Source organism: Corvus kubaryi, unplaced genomic scaffold, assembly GCF_017639235.1.
Source record: "Corvus kubaryi isolate FWS band 111438036 unplaced genomic scaffold, C.kubaryi_AGA036_p1.0 37354, whole genome shotgun sequence".
In the NCBI taxonomy this organism is placed as follows: Eukaryota; Metazoa; Chordata; class Aves; order Passeriformes; family Corvidae; genus Corvus; species Corvus kubaryi.
In genome coordinates, this window is record NW_024581116.1 from 17,204,716 (window position 1) to 17,228,982 (window position 24,267).

At 36.8% G+C, this 24,267-nt stretch overlaps 1 protein-coding gene across 1 annotated transcript in view; it reads right to left on the reverse strand.

The window, feature by feature from the left end:
- TPO (thyroid peroxidase) overlaps positions 1–24,267 on the reverse strand; it is a 37,288-nt gene that overhangs the window by 4,496 nt on the left and 8,525 nt on the right. Inside the window, exons 5-11 of the mRNA XM_042032747.1 lie at positions 20,864–20,993; positions 17,955–18,161; positions 11,457–11,972; positions 5,607–5,865; positions 4,914–5,084; positions 3,892–4,129; positions 55–263 (exon numbers count right to left, since the gene is read on the reverse strand). Of these exons, the coding sequence (XP_041888681.1) occupies positions 55–263; positions 3,892–4,129; positions 4,914–5,084; positions 5,607–5,865; positions 11,457–11,972; positions 17,955–18,161; positions 20,864–20,993 (1,730 nt within the window). The remainder of the gene's footprint in view (positions 1–54; positions 264–3,891; positions 4,130–4,913; positions 5,085–5,606; positions 5,866–11,456; positions 11,973–17,954; positions 18,162–20,863; positions 20,994–24,267) is intronic.

Genomic DNA, 24,267 nt, shown 5'->3' on the forward strand with positions numbered 1-24,267 from the left:
TATTGCTCCTTACTCTCCCCTTTCCTCAGAAAAGATTAGTAACTACTAGATTACCTTCCTGATAAAATTCTTGCCAAGCTTCTAAATTCATCCCAGGTATATTGTTACAATGCTTAAAATCCTGTGGAAACTTTCCAAGTTGAAAGGCGTCTGCTGGCACTTCAGAAATTCCTGTGTTGTCACAAATCACGCGGGACAATGAATGTTTTTTGAGTTCATGCTTCTGAGCTTCTGTGAAAACATTATCATTTTCCCACCAAAATCTGGAAAGATTGATAGAAACTTGTTTTGAAAAGATCAAATTCAAAGAGCTGTTTATTCTTACTTTCAAAGTACCTCATATAGAAGACCAAAAATAAGAATTACAGCAAAAACAGGTGAATATAACAATAATAAAAGTAAATGCCATGACCATACAGACCCAATCAAAAAAAGGCTAGTGTGAGTCTAATGTACTGATCAACTCAGGTAATGTGTTAAAGCCAGCAGAATTGCTTTTCATTGATTAAACAGGTCCACAAAAAAACTTACAGTCCTGAGAGGAGAACTTGAAACAGATTTGACTGAACTGGATCCTTATGCCTATGCACACTAGTATGTGCTGTTCACTCATAAAATGTTTAAAGCATAAATTACAGAAGAATTAAAGGAGTAGACATAATAGATTTCCCCATACCAAAGCTTTTGAGTTCTGCTTACCCTTACTGAATGGTTGCAAGGAAAACAGGTATTGTTGAATGCTTCTCTGGTTAATAAGGAATACTTAATTTGCTAAGAAACCTGTAGCTGTGCAGATTAATTACAGTAGAAAAACATGAGACAGTAATTATGCTTTTGATCATACAAAAAGTAAGCTAAGGGGACTATCTGGAACAAAAAAGAGCTGCTTATTTTTGTCAGTTCAGGAGTGTGGTGCCAGAGCAGAGGAACCAGTTTGTGCTACAAAGGTGTATCTATCAAATGGTGACATTATATAAAATATATATGTATGCATGCACATATACATATACATTTAAAGGTAAAGGGAAAGAACACACTGGGCAGAAAAAGAAAGAAAAAACATCTTGTATACAAAGACATCATTAATGGCAAAAATACTTCTGGAGAGTTTGATAGAACATTTCTATTACTACACTAAAAGTGATAAGCACTGCTAAACTGCTTAGTTCCCTGTGGTACTCAGGCTCAGGACAGTTAGGATTTTCCCAAATGCTAGGCAGGATTTGTGGTAACATGCTTGAGGACAGTCAGCAGAAGAGCATGGGAGTGATCACACAGTACAGACTGACTTCAGGTTTAACACAGGACTTATGATCCATAATACAGGGGGCACGTGGCTGGGGGTTTCTAGAGAAGTTTGCGAGTTTGTGTTTACATTTGCCTGATAGAAAGGAGCAGCAATATTGACTGTGGAAATCTATGCAAACCTGGCACATGTGCAGCATTTGAAGTTTTTATGAGCTGCCTGTAAAAGTACCATGCAAATGGGAAGTCTGGTAGTTCTGTTTGTGTTCTGGGGATGATGGAGACTGCCAGTGTGCCCTAGCATGGCTTGTCAGGGCAAATTTGACAACAGGAGTATACCTGCTAAATAAGGTAAGTGCATGCAAAATTTTGGAAAACTGGCTTTATTTTTAGGCCAGTAGTTACCTTCAGCAGCCTGATTTGTTAAAAAACCTGTCCCAATTTGCCTATATTGAAGGAGGACGCAATGTACAGAACCAGGGGTGGAGTGAATGTCCCACACCTCAGCAGCACTGTGACAAGAAATGCAGGAGAGATGGAGGAGCTGGAAGGAGAAAAAAAGAAAGGAGCCTTCCTCCTCCACCTCACCTGCACATGGTTCCTAAACTTCTCAGAGCATCCTGAAACCTCCCTGAGCATTCCAGGCCCCTTCCCATAATCAAAGCCATCAAAGACTTTTCTCCACTCAGTTCTCCTACACCTTTCATTTCCCCTTTCACACACATTAAAAGTTATTCTACTTTCATCACAAAATTCAGTTTTATCTACAGGCTTAAATGAAAAATGATTTTTTAATCTATCCAACAGATAAGTGTTTACGCTAACAAACACTTTGGTTTGCTCCATTCAATTTTGTATCAGGTGACCAAATCCCTATGCAAAGAATGAAAATGAAAATAATTTTTTCCCAAATATTTCAAATCCGGACATCACAAAAATATTCAGAGGAAGAAGAGACGGAAGAAGGCTAATGGATCAGAAACAATTTGTTTCAGGTCATGCGGTCAGGGTTAAGACAGTGCCCGAGTTTCGTACACAGGAAGAAGAAAACCTTTACTGTTTTGTCAGATTGTTGACTAAAGATTTTAGGGCTATCAGAAGTAGGAGTTTAGTCAGATGAAAATTCCAGATAGTCCTGATTTTTGAACTTAAAGAATGCATTAGAAGAGTTATTTTTAAATCCCTGCTTACAGACCTGTCAATTAGGGTATCTAGTGCATGTAGGTGTCACTGGTGCAGTTACAGATAACACCCAACACTCCACCTGACCAAACACTGCAATGAGGGTTAGACTTTTCCATTCTTATTTTGTGACAACCATAACATGTTGTTACATACTGCTAACTTCTCTTAGGTGGTTTCTTTGTTATTAATGACAGAACACCATTTCGCTTTTAAGTTAGCTGCCACAAACTTTGTGGCAGAAACCTGGGGAATTCTGTCATTATTAGAACTGTCTTTTTCTCAATTTGGAGATAATGTATTAAATTATGCTTATATTTATTTCATGCTAGTAGTATTATAAGACGCTGAAAATTAAGTAACATTGTAAGGCACTGAATAATAGAAAGGAGGCTGAAAGGACCTCCATAGGTACTCCTTCCCCTGATAGGGACAAGTATGCCTGTACAATTTAGATGACTTTCAACCATGTTTTTAACACAGCTGAATAGAATGTTTGTTCTCTATACAGTTCCTGCAAGTAAGACACCACTGTTATGATTAGCATTGCATTTTCTTGTGAGCTAATTAATTAACATTTTTTAAAGTTCAGATTTAAATTCTTCCTTGGATGATTATTTCCATAATGGTTTCTTTCCATAACAGTGACTTATAAGAGGAGCTTAAAGGTCATTGTAAGGACCAGATGTACTTAAAACACCCCTGCTAGCATGGTCTGAGCAGTTTAAAATTAGTCGTCTCATGAGATCCAAAATTACTGCCACAAGCACATGACAGAAATGAAAAAAGGTTGGTTTTATAATTGCTTCATAGATATAGCAAGATATAGACAGCTTCTTCTACCCCGTTGTGACCTGAAGCTGCATTTCTCCTGCTTTTCTGGTGTGAAGGGTTGTACTGGCACAAGATCCTGGTAGCACCTGTGCAGGGCTGGTTAAAGTGACATACTATGCTGTGTCCAGTGAGTCAACTCTGGGAACACTCTGTGGTTCCAATTCCCATAAGGCCAGGTATGTGGTTTTTATTATCCCCTCTATGAAGCCTGAATCACAGCTTTTTGCCTATCCCTTCTGACTTTGCTGCAGTTACCAAAGAAAAATATTGAGGTTCTTCCAGCTCCTGAGCCCAGTGCAGCACTCAGGGGGAATAAAACCTGCACAGTACTACACCCATCCACCCAGAAGTTACTGGCCCCTGCCAAAATGAACTTCTGGTGGCACCTTGCATTTTCAGCAGGACTGCACAGCTGGACACCTCCATACCACAGAAAAAACCCCCATGTCATCTGGAATTGAGATGATGTACGAACCAAAGAATAATTAAAAGTTCACCCCAAAAAACTGAAGGAGCTAAGACAAAAATGTACAAGGGGTAAAGAATTATCTGTTTGACACATATTTAAGTGGCTGTAAAATCTCCATTGCTACCGGGTTTCTACATGATTTGACTGCAGAATAAACTCACCGGTCACCATCCCTTAGTGCTTTCATTTGCTTTCCAATTATACATGCAAACAGGGGACCAGTTCGAGCACCTGGAAGAAAGTCTTCTACGAGACCGCCAAGCCAAACATCAATATTGTTAGGATTATGGTACAATTCCATGATTTTTTCAGTGACATTGTGATTGGTTATTACTGTATTCAAGTCAGTGTGAGTTTCCAGTTTTGATAAACCACAGAATTCTCTCCATTCATTATAACCTGCAAATATGATTAAAGGAAGATTAGATTTGTCTGTTAGGCATGATATATGAAATTAATAAATTTATAAGCACTGGATTTTGACAACCTCAATCATATTCATAGACAGTTATGTATAAAAAAGTCTACTATTATTGGTTAAATTGATCAGAGAAATTATGGCAGGATCTGAACTAAGCTTCAGGGGTCTTCCTCTAAGCAGGTATATCCATGGCCAGATGGGCTATTGTTCCTTGATTGTTAGTTCAGTCTTACCCTGGGCTGCCTGGAGTAAAAAATGTAGTGCAAAAAACCAGGAACAAACATTTAATATTTCTTAAAATGAGGTAAGTACCTAACTAAGCCATCTACACTGCTCCTGGAGACATCTGTTAACACCATCTGTGGTTGGTGGAGCTGATGAGGCTGTGCCTAAATTGACCCATCCCACAGGCTGGGGACAGCCTGCTGATGGGAAGTAGCTGCTTCAGGCAGAAACCCCCACTCCTCAGAGCTAGTTCCAGCAAGAACAAGCCTCAGGTACCTACACTGAGCACAACCAAATCCACTCACTGGTGCTGTTCTTCTAGATTCTAGATTTACCAGATTATTTTAATCTCAAAAGCTGTAGAATACTTTCTTTCCATCAAAGTTAAAAATATTAACAACTTACATTTTGAAAGAGATTTAAGTTACTTTTCTGATTACCAAAGCTATTATTTAAAGCTTATGATTACATCCCAAATATAAGCAATTATACTTCAGTTACCAGTTGGAAGAAAAAAATCAAGAAAAATCAATAGACCTGGGAGTCCATGGTCACGGCCACGTTGTAAATTCAATGATGATAAATCAAGTGAACCATTATTGGACAACACAAATAGTTTTTCTGTTAACTCCTCATTCAGCAGTTGATCTTGTACCTGCAGTTTTGCTGGATGTGCTAGAAGACCCCTTAGTAAAGGATCCAAGCCTCCTTTAAACATAAAAATAATGGTATTATATCATATATATAAACCATTATAACTTCCGTAACAAATGTGCGTACATATATGTTTCTATGTTTTTAAACATTGTCCACACAGGCTTTTACATTCAAACATCCGTAAAAATTTCCTTTCTTTTAAAGTAGAAGTAATAGTGCTATGAAAAACTCCATCTTCTTCAGGTGTAAAAGAACTTGCAACCTGTTAATAAATTCATCCCCCCCACACAAAAAAAAGAAACATCTTCATCATCACTCATCCTTTTATTGTCAATCTACCAGACTGTTTTAATCTGGAGAGTAACATTTTTCTGATTCAGTCAATTATTTAAGTGAGAATTATCATTTGAGTTCTTTTTAGTACTCTGGAATCCATTCAACAACTTAAATAAATGATTTAATTAGATAAATGTGACAATTCCTAATTCAGGATAAATAACTTTGAAAAAAGTTACAATATTCTGTGGAGAAAAAAACCAAAAATCAACAAAACCAGTTTAAATAAGACCATACCTTCTTTAATGAGCCTCCAAGGACTAAAGAAAACTTCATGCAAATGAAGATTTGGGAGTTCAGGATCATCTAAATACTGAGCATTCAATCGCCTTACTATTGGTTGGATTGTTGCATGACCAAAACGAAAAGCAGCTGTTGAAAATACATTAGAAACCGTAGGATTCATTGTGGGATCATAACCTGTATAAAGGCCAATATACAGATTAAAAGCATCTGGACCAATGATTTTGGGAATGTAATCTCTTAAAGTAATAATCTGAAAGAAAAGAAAAAGAAACATATTTCAGCTTTTCTATAGAAGAATAATAATGAATCCCAGCTGCTAAATGCTTTTTTCTTCACTCATCTATGCCCAAGCATTTGGCATAACTAAGAGCAGTATTACCTGGAAAACAATATTAGTCTTATTTTTGCAGTAAGGGGACAGATGACTGGAGAGAGTCCATGGTACAGCTCAGAACAGAGCAACAGTCAGGCCCTGTTGGGTCTTACCATAGATGCTAGACCAAAGCCTCCTGAGCAGGGATTACCAGTGCTGCTCATTTACAAACCACAGGGGTAATCCAGCTCACAGGAGCTGTGCTGATATTAAAAATGCAAATTATAATGGCCTTAAAATTGGCAATGAAAGCATGAAGCACTATAATGTCTTTCAAGAATGCTTGCTAATGTGAACAGATGCTATTTTCAGACATATATTTGTGACACAAATCCTCTTTTATTATTATTTGAAATGATGAGGCTTTAAAATACCAGTGCCCAAAATCCCCTTGTAGGCATTTTATACTAAACTTAGGCCAATTTATAGACTCCTAAAAAATATACTTCAAAAATTAAAAGACTGATAAACACCTTCTGTCAAATGCTTTTATGATGTAATAGTATTGCAGTGGCATGGAAAAGCATATGACAAAAGGAAAGAGGGGAAAATGTTCTAATGTACCAAATAAAATGAAAATGCATTATAGGTTAAAGATTATGTTGAACTCAATAAAGCAATATGCGATAAATATGAAGCATAATGAACTCAATAAAATACCTTCTAGATTCAATATAATATGCAATAAATATACAGACAAATGTACTTTGAACTTGATATAGTGCATATTGAAAAACTAGCCGGCATAAAATGACCTTATAAAACCTTGTATCTTTATTTTAGGCACAGAGCAGAGACAAGCAAATCTTTCCACAATTCACTCACTTTTCCCAGAAGGTAGAGGTTTAGGCTTTCAGGTTAGGTCATGCAGTGAACAAAATATTTAAAAGACTATATGTTAAAATCCCTTTTACAGCTCCTTTAATGCAGCATATGAAACAAATAAAATTATTGCAAGAAATTAATACTGACACTGTCATTTGAAAAGCTAATCTTTTTCTATATTCACAAAGGTTTTGAAAGATAGGAGTTCTAATTTTAGATGTATAGTTTTTACAGTCAAAGACTTTATTTAGGAGTAGGTTAGTCATGGATACAAAAATCTATGACTAATTCTTTGGCTCTTTTTCATGAAATCCCAAGCTAAGCTGCTCAGGAAGGCCAGACTCCCTGAAGGAAAGGGCAACTCAGATTTTTCATATGCTCCAGGGGAGACATCTTCATTTCTAATTTCCTTGATAGAGAAAGAGGGGTGGCCATTTCAAGACATGAAAATTAAAAGGCTAAGGGTGAAAATTGGTCGTATGCCTGCCTACCCTGCAGTAGGAGAGGCATTTGTTTGATGGAAACTTCCACAGGCTAAATGAGGCTCCATCAAATAGAGGTGAGTTTTAGACAATAGAGGCTAAGTTGTTACTTATACAGCAGAATATGATACTACAACGGGAATCTGCCAAAGAATCACATCAGAAATAGCATCTGGCATTTGTGTAGTCTCTGGATGTGCCCAAGTTTGTCTGTGTGAAGTCAAGAAGAGGCTCACTACAAGTTCTCATAGCTGACACACATATAAGTTTTAAAGAAGACGTTAACAGCTGACAAGCATCAAAATTATTTTTGTTAAAATTCTTTTGCATGCAGTCCCCTCTCTCAGAGAATAATATAAAAGGTTTATTTCCATTCATAAATAAGCACAGTACTTTCTTTCAGTAGTGTTCCTTCAATAAATGAGATTCTCCTGTGGAAAAAAAGGAACATGCTTGTTGCAAAATATGTCAATAAAATCAGACATAAAGTGACTATATGGGAAAGAAATCACAAACTATTATAATGAATTGCTCCATCATTTATGGCTTACTTTGAGTCTATTTGTTAACAATAAGTTAACTTTCAAGTGTTTGCAGTAGCATAAGGAATGTACATGGATATAATGAGTCTGAACCTGCAAGGTACTGGGTGGTCTCAACTCTTTGTGACATTTATGATATTAGTGGTAATCCAAGCTTTTCTTAGGATACATTCATCACCTCATAGCATCAAATCCAGGGTCTACAGAAGCCCCATGAAGAAAACAATTTTAATCAATAATGTCAATATTTCTACTATCTCATGGCAGTCATTGTTCCAACAGCATAATTTAGTGGAAAATTAAATTAGTTTTAAATAGTGGCCCACATGCTCAGTGTTTTTATATGACCTTTTTAATCTATATAACCATATATTAACTGAGAGAATAAGATCATTTAAATGTTATTCATTTAGTCATATCAGACAAAATAAAGCACTAATTTCTTTGCAATTCAGACAATCATTTGGTAAGTATCCAGATAGAAACAGCATCTGAGTGTCAGAAAAGGCTTTGTATAGATTTTCCATCATATCATGAATCCCATGTGCACTGTTTACAGAAAAAGTAACTGAATCCTGACCTGTGAACACTATAATACTGCAAGTCAGGTAGGCTGTTGCTGTTACAGGCAACACTCTTCTCATTCAGAAGGCAGAACTACAGCAGGGGTTCCCAAGCATCCTTATGAACCCACTGAGTATCCTGGCTGCATTTTTCTCCAGGCTGAGCCACCTTCATCAGAAGTCAGCCACACATTAGATGTTTGGAAATAGGTTACATAATTTCACTTTATTTTTGAGAACTTTTTGTTAATGTTAAATGTTATTACCAATTAGATGCAACAGATACAGAAATTCTTATCACTTTTCATAGGGTTCAGGAGACTTGCAAAAACCTCTACACTATATCCCAAAGTCAGTGTGAATAGGGCACAACAGTTGGAAAAGAAAAATAAAAAAAAAAGGCTGGAAGAGAGAGTATAAAATATGTGAACTATCATAAGGATAAGTAAGGCCAAAAGCGCATCTTGTCATTGCCATTGGCCAGCTGTAACTTTGAAGGAATAGTACCTCACTGAGACAGTGAAGTGCCAATTAAATGAAGCTTCTGCACTTGGAAAAGATTGCAGAAATAATAGAGACCTATCAAACATAGCAATGATGTTTAATTCATTGAAGTGCTATGCATGGTTAGTTTGGAGTTCTCACTGTAAATACTAAAGGATTTGCAGATGATGAAGATGACTTTGAAGTCCTGAACTTTTGGGTAAAAGGTGATTGTATGAGAGATCAATTTTTAATAAAAAAAAAAAAATGAACACATTATTATAGTTATGTTAATAGTCTAAACTATACACTTTATAAATATGAGTTCTGAAATTATGCAAGACATATTATTTTATAATATATATTATTTATTTATCCTTTATAATTTCATATTTCTGAGAAGAGCTATCTGATCATCTAATTTTACAAGCAAGTTTCATCCAAGTAGTTAACGTAACTTCAGTTTCAGAAGTCACCCACTTTCAACCCACACCTTGAACCATGCAAGATGCTCAGGGAGCACAAGCAGATGTAGAAGGAAGTGAAATAAACACCTCTATGTACACTGAAAACTAAAGGCAGTTGTCACCTACAGTTGGGATCAAGTGGGAGTAACTGCGTTCATTCAGAGATGGTTCTCTGCTACTGTAATAAATGAAAGAGAATTGGATTCAGGTTGATCTGCAAAACTCCTGCTCCATCTGACTAGTGCCAAATCATCCATCTTTCACAATCCAAATAGCACATCAGGGGAAACTGTCTCCAAAGAACAGCACAGGTGTGTGCAAACTACATATGTATGAAATAGTAATGTTAAGTCTAGCAGTTGAATAATTGGACTTTTTTCCTTCAGGTATTAAATGACAAGGAAAAAATGTCTTTTTGCACAAAACATGAGGTAAATCAGAGTATGTATCTTTACTACTGCATACTGCAGTGTTAATACTTTATAAAGTTAAGCATGTGTTATTCCCATAAAATAGAAAGGAGAGTTACTATTCCTTTTTAGTGAAACTGCACAATGCAGCCAAAAAAAATCTGTTTTGTTCAGGATATCAACAGGCAATTGCTGTGTTTGGTAACCTTGTCAAGTTTCTGTTATCAAATACTTGTCACTAGAGATTTATGGTGCCAAAAAAAATCCAGGAAGAAAAGTACGGTCTAAAGAGAGATTTTTTTTCATCTTCTTTATTCTAGGAAGAAGAAAAGGCTTTTTGTTCAATTCTCTATAATTACACACCTACAGGCAGGAATTATGCTTGAAATCATTCCTTCCAAAGAAAGAGAATTTTGGAAATATCTAGCAACAGAAACAAAACTCGATAGTGGAAATTTCAAGGTAAATTCAACCAGAGCTGTCATTAGTGTGCCAGTTAGCTTTCCATTAATAGAGATACTCCAATTATCTGTCTTGAATGAATGTCTCTAAACCAGCTAGATATAATTCAAACACATTTCTAATGAGCCATAGGAAAATCTCATTAATCTGTGATACCGGCAGAGATAATGAGCAGCGCTGATCCATGCAGTGCATTGCCTTGCACAAAGAGGTTTCTTTCAGGCCATAATGTTTGTGTATGTAAATCAGAAGAGTATGAATGCACAGAGGACTGCTTTTGGACTTGCACTTTTCTTCTAACAGGTATTAACAACTATTCTGACTTGTCAATGCCATTCTTTTAATGCAAATGGCATATTTATGGCAGAGGAGCTGACTTGGTTAAAGTAAACAAAAAGCCAAAAATTTCAAAAGGACTGACTAAATACAATTAAATGAAGTGTGTTACTTCTCTGAAGATATATGGCTTTGAGTGCAAGTAACAATGCATTAGACAATGCAGGTGATTTCTTAAAGGAAACATGCTTTGTATTCCACCGTCTAAAAATTGTGGCAGAAGAAAGGAAAATGTTTTATCAGAAAAGTGAAGTTTTATTGCATCTTTCCCCAATTTATCTTCAAAAAAGGCTCCTTTGGTACTGAAAAAAAAAAAATTTTAAGAGTCAGAAAACATGTCATATAAACATCCTTATGGACTCTTTTCTTCTGTATTTTCCCACACTTATTTCTCCTGCTATTTCCTGTCAATTATTTCCTGTCAACTATTAACAGCCCCTGAAGTTTGTGCATTACTACTTCATTGAGAACCTCACAGGCATTTTTACACAGGGAATTTGTTATTTATATAATACCTGTAAGAAAGTAAACATTTTGAACATTGTATAAATACAGAAACATTACTTTAAAATAATTTCCTTTACCAAAAAAAAAAAAAAAGCATCTGAAAAGGCCTCTTTAACAGACAAAACAGACATTGCAGAAGCCTGCATAAATATGTATCTGAGTAGAAACTGCCATGAAAATCAGAGCACTAAGATACCTAGACAAACTAAGCACCAGGACATTGCATTTAGGAAAGTGGAAAACAAAACAAACTTTGCACATGCCAAATTTGAAGCCCAGACATAGGTGGGAAAAAAAAGGCAACATGATCTCAAAAGCTGCTCACAGAAGCATATTCAAAGCTTTATGAGATATTCAGTGCAATGTGTAGGTAAGCAAACAAGCAGCCAACCTGATGCAGAGCACCAACAATTTTCCGTGTCTCTTGGTAGACGGTCTCGGCGCTCCAGTGGCCATTGATGCGTTTGAGGGCCCGGGCCAGGCGGTTGTGCTCCCTCAGCCACAGTGTGTGCATGGTGGCCAGGGACGTGACCTCGCTGGAGCGGCTGTCCCCAGCCAGAAAGCATTCCACCCTCTCAGCTCCACTTGTGCTTGAGTCTTGTGCACAAGGGGATGGGATCTGGTCTGTAAAAGGCAGGTATTCCCTATGGTTATCATTATACTTTAAGTTTACTCTAAGAAGGCCTTCTTTGCTTGTTAAATTCCTCAGTTTGTTTTCAACAGCAGGAGTACTGCCATAGACTGTAGAAGCATCAAGAAAAGAAGTTAAGCCATTGATCTGTTGTCTTGTATTTAGCACTGATGTATTTCCAAAGAGAATATCATGATCACCAGTGCCACACGCAGGAGATGAGCGGTAGAAGGGTAGGCAATCCATCCCTGAAGATAATGTATCATTGGTGGTCACCTGCATACAAAATAAGGGTATTTTCTGAGGTGAGGAGAACAGCTGTGGATGCTAAATTGAGTCTTGTCTAAATATTTACATTCACTCAGTTTTTCATTGTTCAGACCTCATCTACAGGGGTGACATATTCTAAATCTGTATAGATTGTTTTTCTTTAGGTTTAAGGAAAGAGACTAACCTTTTTTTAAGTAAAGACAAATAAACCCCAAAACTTTTACTCTATCATAAGCTACTGAGGTAATACATCTACATCTAAATCAGTCTGGCTTTACAACCAAAATTCATCATAAAATGTTTTAAAGTGAAGATGTGAACATCTGGTCAAATTCTGTTCTACTGAACAGCAAGTGAAGCAGCAGGTTCACCTGTATGCATAAAAACATAATGAGGAGTTTCAGTGTCTGCAGCAGCATGCTGCAAAAGCTTTGATTCAATATTGAATTCTAATCCAGTTTCCTAACGAAAAAGGACAGATGTAAATATTCATTCTGCTTTCCGCCAGTTTCCCACAAGTCTTCTGCCGCATTATTTTGCAGCAACAGATGTCTTACAAGTACTGAATTCTGACTATCTTTATAAAAAGCAAAGGCTGCACATAGACTTGATTAAATGAAAGACTGCCCATTCCTTTATTGGTTTGATCCCCACACAGTTGAGACACCGAGGTCAAATAATGAGGTTCAAAAATCTGACTAAGAGAAAATAAATATTTTGTACAGACACCTGAGCTAACCCTTATTTGTATTCTATCTGCTTGCTTTTCATTTTTCAAAACTCTTTGGCAGAAGACAGTGAATTCTGCATATGTGATGTAATTTCTTTCATTTTTCTAGTAATACAGAGATCAGTCTGCAAAGATGGAACAGTCTTTAAATTGGGGTTAACAGTATAAAAGATACTTTGGAATAAAATTAATTAACTTTATATAATAACATTGTTACCTCATTTATTACACCAAGTAAAATTTTCTTACTACTGAGAACTCATGTCAGTAGGGATTGATACCAACGAATCATTTACATTAAGAAATAGTTTAATTTGGTTTTCAATTTTGTTTGGTAAAGAAATTCTACCATTATTTCTTCATTGCCTAGGTTTTAGCAAATCAAAGTAGGTTATGTTTGAAGGAAATAAGTCATTTTCTTTCACTGATTTTTGAAATCAATAATTTCTCTGTCTTATGTTTTCTATTTAATATTTGCTATTAAGTCTTTTGCTATTAGTGTGGCTTCTTTTTCCCTTCAGGTGGTAATGTAAGCAGGCAACTCATCTCATACTACAAATATCTGAACTTGACAGCCACAGCCCTGTGTGTGTTTGAGTGCATCCTGCTTCTAGTTATCAGGAGAACCTGGAAGAATTCAGGTATCACTGAGAAAAGAATGTAGGAAGTGCCTTTAAGCTGTTAAACAGCAAGGCTCACAACAAAACATATCAACACTGATATTCATACTGAAGTTCATACTGAATAATCTTTAGTTAACTGCCTCTGCAATTTCAATTCAATCTGTTCTGGTCCCCAGTGGAGAAAAACAGCAGTAATGAACATTAAGGGACTGGCAGAGCTGCATAATGCCGTCCTTTCCCTTTTCACAGGATAAGTAGTTTGCAGCCAGCAGCTGAATGTGTAAATTGGAGGTTCCTTACATTATTATTCAATAGACATTAAAAATAATCTGAGTGAAAAAAAGAGACCCTTTTCTGCTGAAATGGGTACTGAATCACATTTTTTTTTCCAAAACTAATGAACAAAATTTATATGATTCTTTTTTCTTTGTGTCACACAGTTCTAGAGGGGAAAAATTAACAACAAAACCCTGATTGTTGACAACACTTTTCCTGTATAGCTGCCTGTTGATTTAAATTGTTATTATATAAGCATGGTCAAACCTGGTTATGGTGAAATTCTTCTATGTGTAGGAAAATGAAAGGCAATAATTGTTTAAGTCTACCACAATCTCTAAACTGATATTTCAGTTAAAGAAAAATCTTTTTTATTGTGAATTTATTCTGCGGGAAATGACCTTGTAAAGGTTTCTTTACTGTAGATTTAAAAGAACATCTAGCTTATGGTCTGTGAAAGTTTGAAAAAAAGGAAAATATGAACGCTTATTTGTAGACATGCAGCTTGGAGAAGAGTCCATGACCCCATCTGACAGCGAGCTGCTGCTTCTTAAACAAGAGAAAGGCAGGGACTCACTTTGCTGGTTATTGAGTGCACATGACAGATCTATTTGTAGCTGAGACAGTAACCGGTCACGTTACACATTGCCTTTTTCAAATCACCTCACTTTTCTGAGAGTCTGTTTCTTTTCCACCTTTTTGTATCTCAGGTAACTGAAAGCTTTTCTGGATTGCATTATCTTAGGTGTATGAGCTGTGTCTAACTTATTGGCAGCAATGTAATTAATACTGAATAAAGTCAGTAGCTCTCCCATGAAAGTCTTTCTAATGCTTCTTTATGCCTCAACCCTAACCTGAAATAATAATCTGAGGAATGACAAATAATCTCCACAACTCTGTTCTGCATGTCAGGCTGTTATAAAAGAAGTGTAAACTAAAGCTAGTAGGTTTGGTGGGGGTTTTTTCCCATTAGGGGACCCTGTAAAGATACAGAAAAAAAAAAATGTTCAGGCTCTACCAGAAGCTGCAGGCTCTGTGTGAGAATTGCTGAGAGAAATTCTATAGCCTTTAGTATAAAAGTGTCCAGAATAGAAAATCACAATGGTTCGTGGCAACCTATGAATTATTTACCTACACTTGTTATTAATATTAATGCACTACTGCTGCTTACAATCCTTCATTGAATTGCATTGACTCTGAATATTTTCTAGACAGATTCCCTAACCTGTGCAGTCAGGAGCCTCCTCTCCCTGCTGAAACTCCCAGAGAGGATGTTCAGCTGCAGGCACAGTTGTCCTTTTCTGTGGGTGGATTCTCTCTTGGGTGCTGCTTTTGTAGGAACACAGCAAGAGTGCAAACTTCAGCCTCTATGTCTACATTGTTGTATAATATGCTATTGATTCCACTGTCTTTGGAAACCAGCCACAGTTTCTTCATATACAAAATGAATGTATAAAATTAACTGTGGTGGTTTTCCAAATATTTAATATGTGGAGATTAACTTAGTTAATAATTCTGAAAGATTAGTTCTAGAGGGTAATAGCATTTTGTTTTGCTGTTCAAAAATTAGTTCCTCTGACCACACTATTTACTGCAACACTCCTTTCTTTTTAATTCTTTTTTTCTAAATACAGATTCTATTCTGTGTCTTTGATAAAAACAGTCACAAAATGTTGGGATTTGGTTAGAGGATCAGGGACATGGATCATTGATAGAATTATGGGATCAATAAAAGAACTATACAAGCAGTAGGCCTGCAAGCAAAAGGCCTGTGTGTGAGAAAAACTCTGCATGAGAAAAAGCCCTGTGAGAACCAAGCCTGAGAAACAAAGAGGGAGTTTTGAAGATTTACAGCTGTGTAGATAAGACCCAGAGAAGGGGAGGTGAACTCTGAATTCTTTAAATCATAACATAACTGTAGAACCTTGCCAATGTAAGTCCAATTATGTAGAAGCAGAAATATGCTTTGATAAGTTTTAAGCCACTTAAGAGTTAACAAGCTGATATACTATATAAGTGCCTCTGGATTGCTAATAAACGGAGCTTGCTCTTATCAACCACATTGGTTTTGGACTGCAATTTCTCCCCCTGCCGGAGCCACTGGGCCTTTTTTCAATTCCAACAACAAAATACTGAACATATAATAAAAGCAAAAGAACAACCATCTTTCTATCTGTCCATCAAAGCTGTGAATAACAGATTAATAGCAAAATGGAGTTGAAACATTCATGGGACTGTAACCATGTAACAGGTCCACAAGCTGGGAAACTTATCTAATGCTTACAGGGTTGTGACTGAATTTCTTTGTATGTCCCCTGCCATGGCCAGTCATGGCTACATCGAAGGTAGGCTTGACCCATCCACGTGCTGGGCTCCACTGCTGAGCAGGAGCAGCTTCCAGTGCTAGATTTAGCTACACATTAAATACCCAGTGATAGATTAATACATGATCACAAAAATTTCCTTCAAGAGCAGCCTTGAAACATGCTCTCTGAATGACGTCACAGCTCCAAGACAGACATCCAAAATCTGTGCCTTATTTAGAGCACTTGACACTTGCAAGTCTATGCCATGACAATCTGTGCACCTTTTATCCCTCTGCACTGAATGCTTCTACCACACGAATAATATTAGCCTTGGAGGCCTATTCTTAAAGATCCCTTAAGATGTCTCTTTTTTAAGTAGATGGGATTTTGAGGTTTGAATTAGTCAGGGTTCATTGATTAGACCTCTATGGTCCCTGTGATCCACATTTTATTCAAGTTATGGGAAACAGTATGAGTCTCCTCTCAAACTAAATATCCATGTAGTAATAAAAATATATGGGGGTTTTGCACTTCAAAATCAATACTAGTAGTGCTATTTCAAAGAATATATCGTAAACACAAATGACTTTTGAAGACTTGTGCAGTTTTATAGCTACAGCAGACTTTTTAAAAATAGGACTCAATATATTGTGGCATATCTTTCAGATGGATCCGTTTTCCCATCATACAAAGCACTGCTGGTCAGGGACTAGATGTCTGCCCTAGCCTCTCCTGGTAAGACTTTGGTAATGGGAATGTTTCTAAGGCTATTACTTAAAAACATAAACGGAAAAAATAATATCTTGCCCCAGATGGAAATTGGAAACACAGCAAACTAGATATTTTTTTCATAACTATGGCATACTCTTAATAATTAGGACTTTTGTGGCTGATTCAGGTTACTCAGTGCTCTCAGTCACTCAATGTCTGAAAGAATGGTCTTCTTTAAGAAGCCTGTGTTCTTTCTGAATGCTCTCAAGATAAGTTTGCAAGCTCTCAATAGTCCATATCTCCAGGGTGACAGGGACTAGATTTACCTGTCTGTGGTGAAATTGCAGGCTGTTATTAGTTTCATTTAACCTTCCCTGTATTTTAAATTTAAATTCTCTCACCATATGGAAGATGAGCCACCTTTAACACAGCCTGATTTGGTTCTCTTTACAGTTAACCAAACATTTTCCTCTATGTTTAATGAAAGAGGAATGAGGCACTTATGGAGACTGTGGAGTGGTTATCAACTACAGTTTGCTGAGGCAAAAAAGGTTTTCTATTCTGATAGAAGCCCTACATGACAGTACATAGAGAAGCTGGTCAGTAATCAAGCTCCAACACTAAGGAAAGCAATTTAGGTTGCTCTAACTTAAACATCACCAAGGGCTGTGATGGGCATGGGGCTTTCCTGTAGCCTGAGTTGTACAGGCTGTGCTTTGAGAAACAAAAGTATGGTTTTACTTTTCTACTCAATTTTTTGAGTGAAAGCAGGACTATGCTTTTAAATTAAGTGATCAAAAATACAGTATCGTATATTTATACCTATTTATGTTTCTTCTAGCCCTCTAACAAGCTTTGAACACGTCTTCCATCTGCTCAAAGCAAAGATGTGATGTATGTATGTTTCAGCAGCTCCCTGAAGATCATTTTTATGCATACATTGAAAAGACAGCTCTCTTCAAAATTTGCATTAGCTGGAAGAAGTATTTTTGCTTTCAATGAGGAATGTTAAGATCCTTTCACTTTATCTGGCTGAAAATATAAATTTTACTTTGCTATTTTCCCCAATGGAACTCAAAACCTTGAAGCATGAGAGCAATAACATTGGGAGGGACCAGTAAGGTTTCCCAGCAACATAAACAGGTAAAAAATTCATGTATGTATTAAATACATTAACTATGGTTTATTAACTCTACAAAAAAAAAATTAAATGTCTACCTGTTTCATTTAATAGTTGTACTGGTTTCTATTTTTCTATCATTGTCTGCTCCAATGTTTCTTGGCTTTACTCACCTGTTTAGACCCCGGCATTTCTCTCGAAGAATTTAAGTTAGAACCTTACCTTTATTGGAAAACATGGATTTTGTTTTTCACAAGTCATCTGGCACTCCATCCCACTTAGGAAGGTGGTTCTACTTGTGCTCTGGGGTGTGAATGCAATGTCATGGTCTATGTACTGTCCCCATACCATAATGATATCAGAATACAGGTTGTCTTCAGTAACAGCCTCATTAGATGCATGAATAATTTTTCTTGTCACTTCACGAACCTGAGAAGAGAACGAATTTACCTCGAGTGCCAAGCAGTTTTTACTTCTCACAAAATGATAAAACACTAAAAACTATGGGGAACAGTGATAAAAGCTATCTTCCCCCCTCCCCAACTTTATGTTGTATAGTGCTTCTAATGCTTTGCCTAAAACCAAACCAAAACAAAAAATCCAACAACAGTATAAAATCCAACCTCTGTCAGGCTCTTCTTTCTGTTCAGGAGCTGAGACCCAGGTGCCACAAGCATATTCAAAGATGTTTCAGCTGAGTTTTTTATGTTTGCCAGTAAGCAGTGTATCTTTGATCTGGGTTCTTTTTTGAATTTTGAAAACCTCATGTTTCTTTTAGACTGTCTAAAAGTTTTCTTTCTATTTATTATGTTTTTTCCTCCTTATACAAAAAGATTTGCTGGGAAATCTCAAATCACTGTTGATACACAGAGGGTCTGAGCTGCTTCATACATAAATGAAGGAGATTATGCAGCCCAGGACATGAGCTAGGTTGCAAACACATGGTAGCTGAAAGTTCTGCTTCCTTTTCCCAGGCAGGGAAAAGCCAAAATATATTTCTGACATGCTTCTGTGCAAGCTGCATGGAGATACAGATACTCTGAGGATGAGCACGTGGAGACATCGATGCTACATGTCCAGCCTATATTAATAACCAAGCAAAACCATCAGAGCAAAATCAGCACTCAGTTTGTGGAAATGTTAGGGGTATCATTATTCACAGATTCCTCCCTCATGCTGCAAAATATTCCCTGGCATATAACAGCTACCTTGGAAGTCAAGCAACTGAAAGGGCAGCACATAAAATAGATAAAACACTACAGAGCCTGTAATAAATATAAGGGCTATATAATGAATGTATAAGGCAGGTTCCATTAATTGGAATTGGTAAGGGCAACAGGCAACATGGGGCTTGTTAGGAACATCAGGATTTATACTGAAATAGTTGAGAGCAAGCTACATACAGGTCATCAGGAATTCAAGACTTTAGATGAGTATTTTAACAGCTTTGGTGGCCACAAAGCACAAACTTTTTCTTGAAGTTAGTAAAATTGTCTTATCCCTGTTAACTATCACAGTTACACTGTGATCTAGTATTGCTTTATAGCAATCCTCACACTTATCTATCATCTTCACATTATTTTCACGTTACTTTTAAAAGGATATAGTTAGATAGCTAAAGGTACAAAAAAAAGGACAATTATGTAAATGAGAAAAAACTTTATTACATTATTTTTACCCTATCTTACTCTGAAACAAAGCAGAGAACCTTGCTGATGGTCAGATGTTGATAACCAGGTTTGGTATGGTTATATAATCTTTTTTAAGAGTGTTTTACTTTACAAACATGTACCCTAATGAATCTAGAAAAAGGTAGTTTGTACTATGTACTGGAAATTTGCCTGTGTAAATGTCAGGTTTCCATCTCTGAGCGCTAAATTGTGCAGCTTAGAGACAATGTTATTTAATTAATAGCATGAGTTGCAGCTGACATTAACACTAAATTCTCTTGCTTATCCTTATTAAACATACAATGGTTAAAATGAAAAGACTTTGAGTCCATTAAAAGTCAGGTTTCAAAGCAATGATGACAAATCACAAATTATAAATCCAGCCCAAATCATTGCACACTGCACTGGGGAATTTTTCACCCAGCCCTCTGTGCAAATATTCTCTTTTCAAACTTCCCTCTATGGCGGGTCTGCTATTTTTTAAGAATATGAGGTGCTAAAATCCATAAATATTGCAATATTTTCTAAGCTCAGTTAGTTGGACTAGCTAAAAAATGAAGTTATGATTTGACAGCAATACTTGTTCAGTTAAGGCTTGCTACCCTATGAGGAATGGCATACCTGCACGCACCTACACATGTGCTAGCACGTCTATGTGCTTTATATTTATTTAGTTAACATCCAACCTTCTTTTCCCCCTCCTCCTTCCCTGAATAAAGGCACCATTATTAAAGCAAAGAATCATAAAATCACTAGAAAGTCGAGGCTGAAAGGAAATTCTGGAGACCACAATGTGCAACTGTAAATTGAAAGCAGGGGTTAGGTTATTGAGAGCCCCATCAAGACAGATCTTGGGTATTTCCCATTAGGGATAAGCCAGAAGTTCTCTAGGCTGGAATCCATATTCCAACAAAAACCTATTCCACTATTTAATTGTGCTCACAACAAATTAATTTCTTTTTTCAAGACAAAATTTTCTCTGGAGCAACTTGTGACCATTGCAGCATGCATCCTTGTAGACCTCCCTCATCTTTACAATTTCATCATGGGAAGCTCAAAATTGGGTTGACCTTGCACCTTTTCTCTACCTGAGCAATCATCACCCTGTGTCTGCTGGCTGCCTGCTGTCTGGTGCCTTCCAGGCCAGGCATTTGGCCAGCTCCTGCCCCGCCTGCTCTCCCCCACAGCACTTTACCGAGTACTGGGCTGCCCCTCAAGGCAGTCAGTGCCCCCCGGCACTGCTCCGTGGGCTTACCCCAGCCAGGGGCAGGGGAACTCTCACCACGTGGTTGCACTTATGCTTTAGCAAAGCCACTGGCTTCTTAACTAAGCTCCACAGATACATCTGAAGTATTTTACACAAGATACTTCATTCACTGATGCAAATGGAGATCTATGGTAGCAGATATGGTAATAGCCCAGTGAAAGAGTTTCAAGTGATCTTGTGATCTACTTCCTAACCGAGGGCAGATGGAATCCATTGTATTGGATGCTGGGATCCCATCCTCGAGGTTGCCTGAGGCCATCTTCATAGGCTGCTGGAAGCCATCTAGCCAAAGCTGTGTTGGATGCTCCCCATCTAGGATGTTCCCTATGAAAAGAAAAACAAAACAAAAAATCCCCCAAAAGCAACAGCAGCAAAACCAGAAAAAATCCTGAACCTCTGAATATATTCTGAATCTACTATATATATAATATTTATATTTTATTTATATTCTGAATATAAAACCTGAGCATAAAAAATATAATAATAAAATAATATGAAATAATCATCAGCTACAGAGCAATATGCCATTGTAATTAGATGTTCACGTGGCAATCTTTGAGAGGGCATCAAATACTTTTCTTCATGTATGCCAATATTAATTTTACTCAAAAGGAAAATACTGAAAACTTAAACTACTAATGAATTATTACTGTTTTACTCATGTTTATAACCTACGTTGGTTACCTTTTGACATTTTTGAAATACTTGCTGTGAAGGTGACTTCCTGATAGTGTCCTCATTCCCCATAAAGTCAGATGTAGTCCCAAGTGCATTTGCTAACATCTTTAAAAAGATGTTTGTTTAGGGCAACAGCTAGGAAATCAAGACTTAGGAAAATATGAAGAAAACCTGGAGTACAGGTGAATAAAGCTTAAAAGAAAAATGGACACTAGTCATAGAGAAGAAATCATTTAGCAAGACCAAAGAAGCCAGGACTGAGCAGGTGGGAGCAATGGCTGAATGCAGGGGCAAGACTCCCCCTGGTTGAAGCTATACCAATTTCTTGGGTCCATCTTTGGGAGGGCATGTGTACAAGCCCAGGCACTGAACTATCCTGCTAAGTTGCCAGCACTAATTGCACTGTATTTTTTTCTCACAACAACTTGCATTTCTCTGAATGTCGCCTGCCTGGGCACACCTTGGCACCATTACATACCAGTTTGTCATCCCACAGCCAGCCAACTTGGAAGGGAGAAGGGGAGTAAAAAAGTATAGACAAACATGTAAAAGTAAGAGGGTGACAAGAATCAGGTCATACTTAATTTGAGGGTCAGCAAATGATTCTTGCTAATTTCTATTTATTAGTATAGTAAGGATTCTTGGGTTTGACCCAATTAATTTTCTCTCTATCATGAATATTTTAAATGCATTTTTTCTAAGATGAAATTTTAGGGTTTGTTGTTGTTTGGTCATTTTTTAACATGTCCCGTTCAATATATTTCCTAATAAATATATTCATAATAAATATATATCAACATTAAAAAGAAGAAATAATTTTTTGCAATGTACTCAGTTGAGTAAAACTGTAAAGTAAGCCACAAAGAACCAGAAATATTTCTGGAATGTTGATAGAAATACATAGTGTTAAAACATACATTTGTAAGTCTATCAGGATGATAAACAATTACAATGTTAATACTTCATTGATCTCCAGCACACTGAAGAGGCTCAATTTGCCAAGCTATATGGTACAGTAATATACTTAATTATCCACAATAATTCACACTTGAAGGTTGAAGTATGCATTAATAAAGCATTCAAATTAGTTACAGTTGATTTGCCTTTATTAAAATTGCATAAAGTACTGCACATAGTGTAGTGCTATTTCACTCAATTAAAAATAATGAAATGTTAATGTAGCTGCTTAACCAGTGGTTTTTCTCCTGATTGCTTTTGTATTTTAGCAGAATTACTGGAATGCTACTTAAGTAAAACCCTTCCAACATGCCTTTTTATTATTGCATCAAACATGTTAATGTCTTGGAATCTTGCTTGAGTTAAAAAGGCAGCTGAAAGAATGAAATTTTGCTACCATACAGATTTATAGAGTGGTCAAATTTGATTACTATATATTTTGTTTATAGGAAGAGGGAGTTTTAATTTACTTGTGAAATACTGGTATTGTACCATTTGGATTTTGTTTTGGCTGCCTGAGAAGCAACCTGGAGTTGTAAACAGCAGCTCACAATCCAGACTTTCTTATTTTGAATCTTATTTTAATGTACTGCCTAGTTTCAGATACAAGGAATGAATGCCATATGGCAACTTAATAATTGGAGTTTGTGATGTTTGACGTTGTGCTGAGCTACCACGTGTGTAACTTGTGGAAACTTGGGACGCTTCTGGAGAATAAGCCTGCCACTAATTGAACACTTAGCTTTCACTGAGGTGAAGTAGCAATCCTAAAGGAAACATCTCAATTCCTCCTTGTGGAAGTCAGTGGATTGAGTCAGGACTGCTCGTTCTTCCCACTACATCCGGGAGACATACTCTTACTCCTAAGTCTGCTGGTACTGGACCTTCAGACTGAGCATCAGGTCCTTACCTGAGAGAACGGTTAATGACAGGGCAGTGAAATAGAAATGCTGCAGATAAAGTTCCTCCTAGATGCCCCCAACGTTAGGTGTACAAAAAGTAAGCCAGTCATCTAAAAACCTGTCCATCAATCCAGAAAGACAGACCTGAGTGCCATCCTGTCATTCCATTCTATTTCTCACTAGCAGGAACAGACAAAGATGCAGCCTTGCAGTGGACATATAACTACCTCCGAAGGCTAGGATTAGGTGATGCTAATTGCACCGTGAGAGTCCATTTCTTTAGTACCTGTAATTCCTTCACCCTTGAATTTCTCTCATTGTACTAGACATTAAAAAAATACACAGATCAATACTAGCTAGCTGGGATTAAAAAATGGGAAAAAAACAGCTCTTTGGATTTTCCTTCTATTCCTTATTCTTAATTTTAAAATAATATAATTTTATTTTGCTTGTTTAGGCAGAAAGAAAACTAAAATCTGTTAATATCTGTTACTAGTAGAAGTGGATATTAACTCTGCTGGGAATGTTATGTTGCTATTCTCCATAGAAGGTCATGTTTATGCTATTCTGCTACACCTCTGTTCTAGGAAGTGCACACTAAAACAAAACAATCTCAATGCTGTGGAATAAATCCTTTGTAATTGATCAGATTTGTCTCAAACATGCAAACTGATTTAGTAAAACATCTGTAAAGCATTTCCTTGCTCACTTCTAAATAGATTTAAATAGATTTTTCTTGAAGGCCCACAATTAATTCCACTATAAATTTTATTTTTAAATTTCACTTATGAAATGCAGCGTTTACTGATCTACAGGACAGCTACATATTCAAACTGAGTGAGGAAAAGTACAAGTGCAACATAGGTCCCGATATATTTTCTACCTGAAAGTGGAAGCTGTAAAGCAAGGAAAAGCACAGACTGGTACTTCATTTAATGTCTGAAGACTTTAAAGCTGGCTTACATCACAGAATATGTTATTTACATTACTGTATAATGGGATTTTAAGCTGATGTATTTCAGTAGAGCTAGAGGTGTTTCAAGGAGCTCACAAAGTTTTAG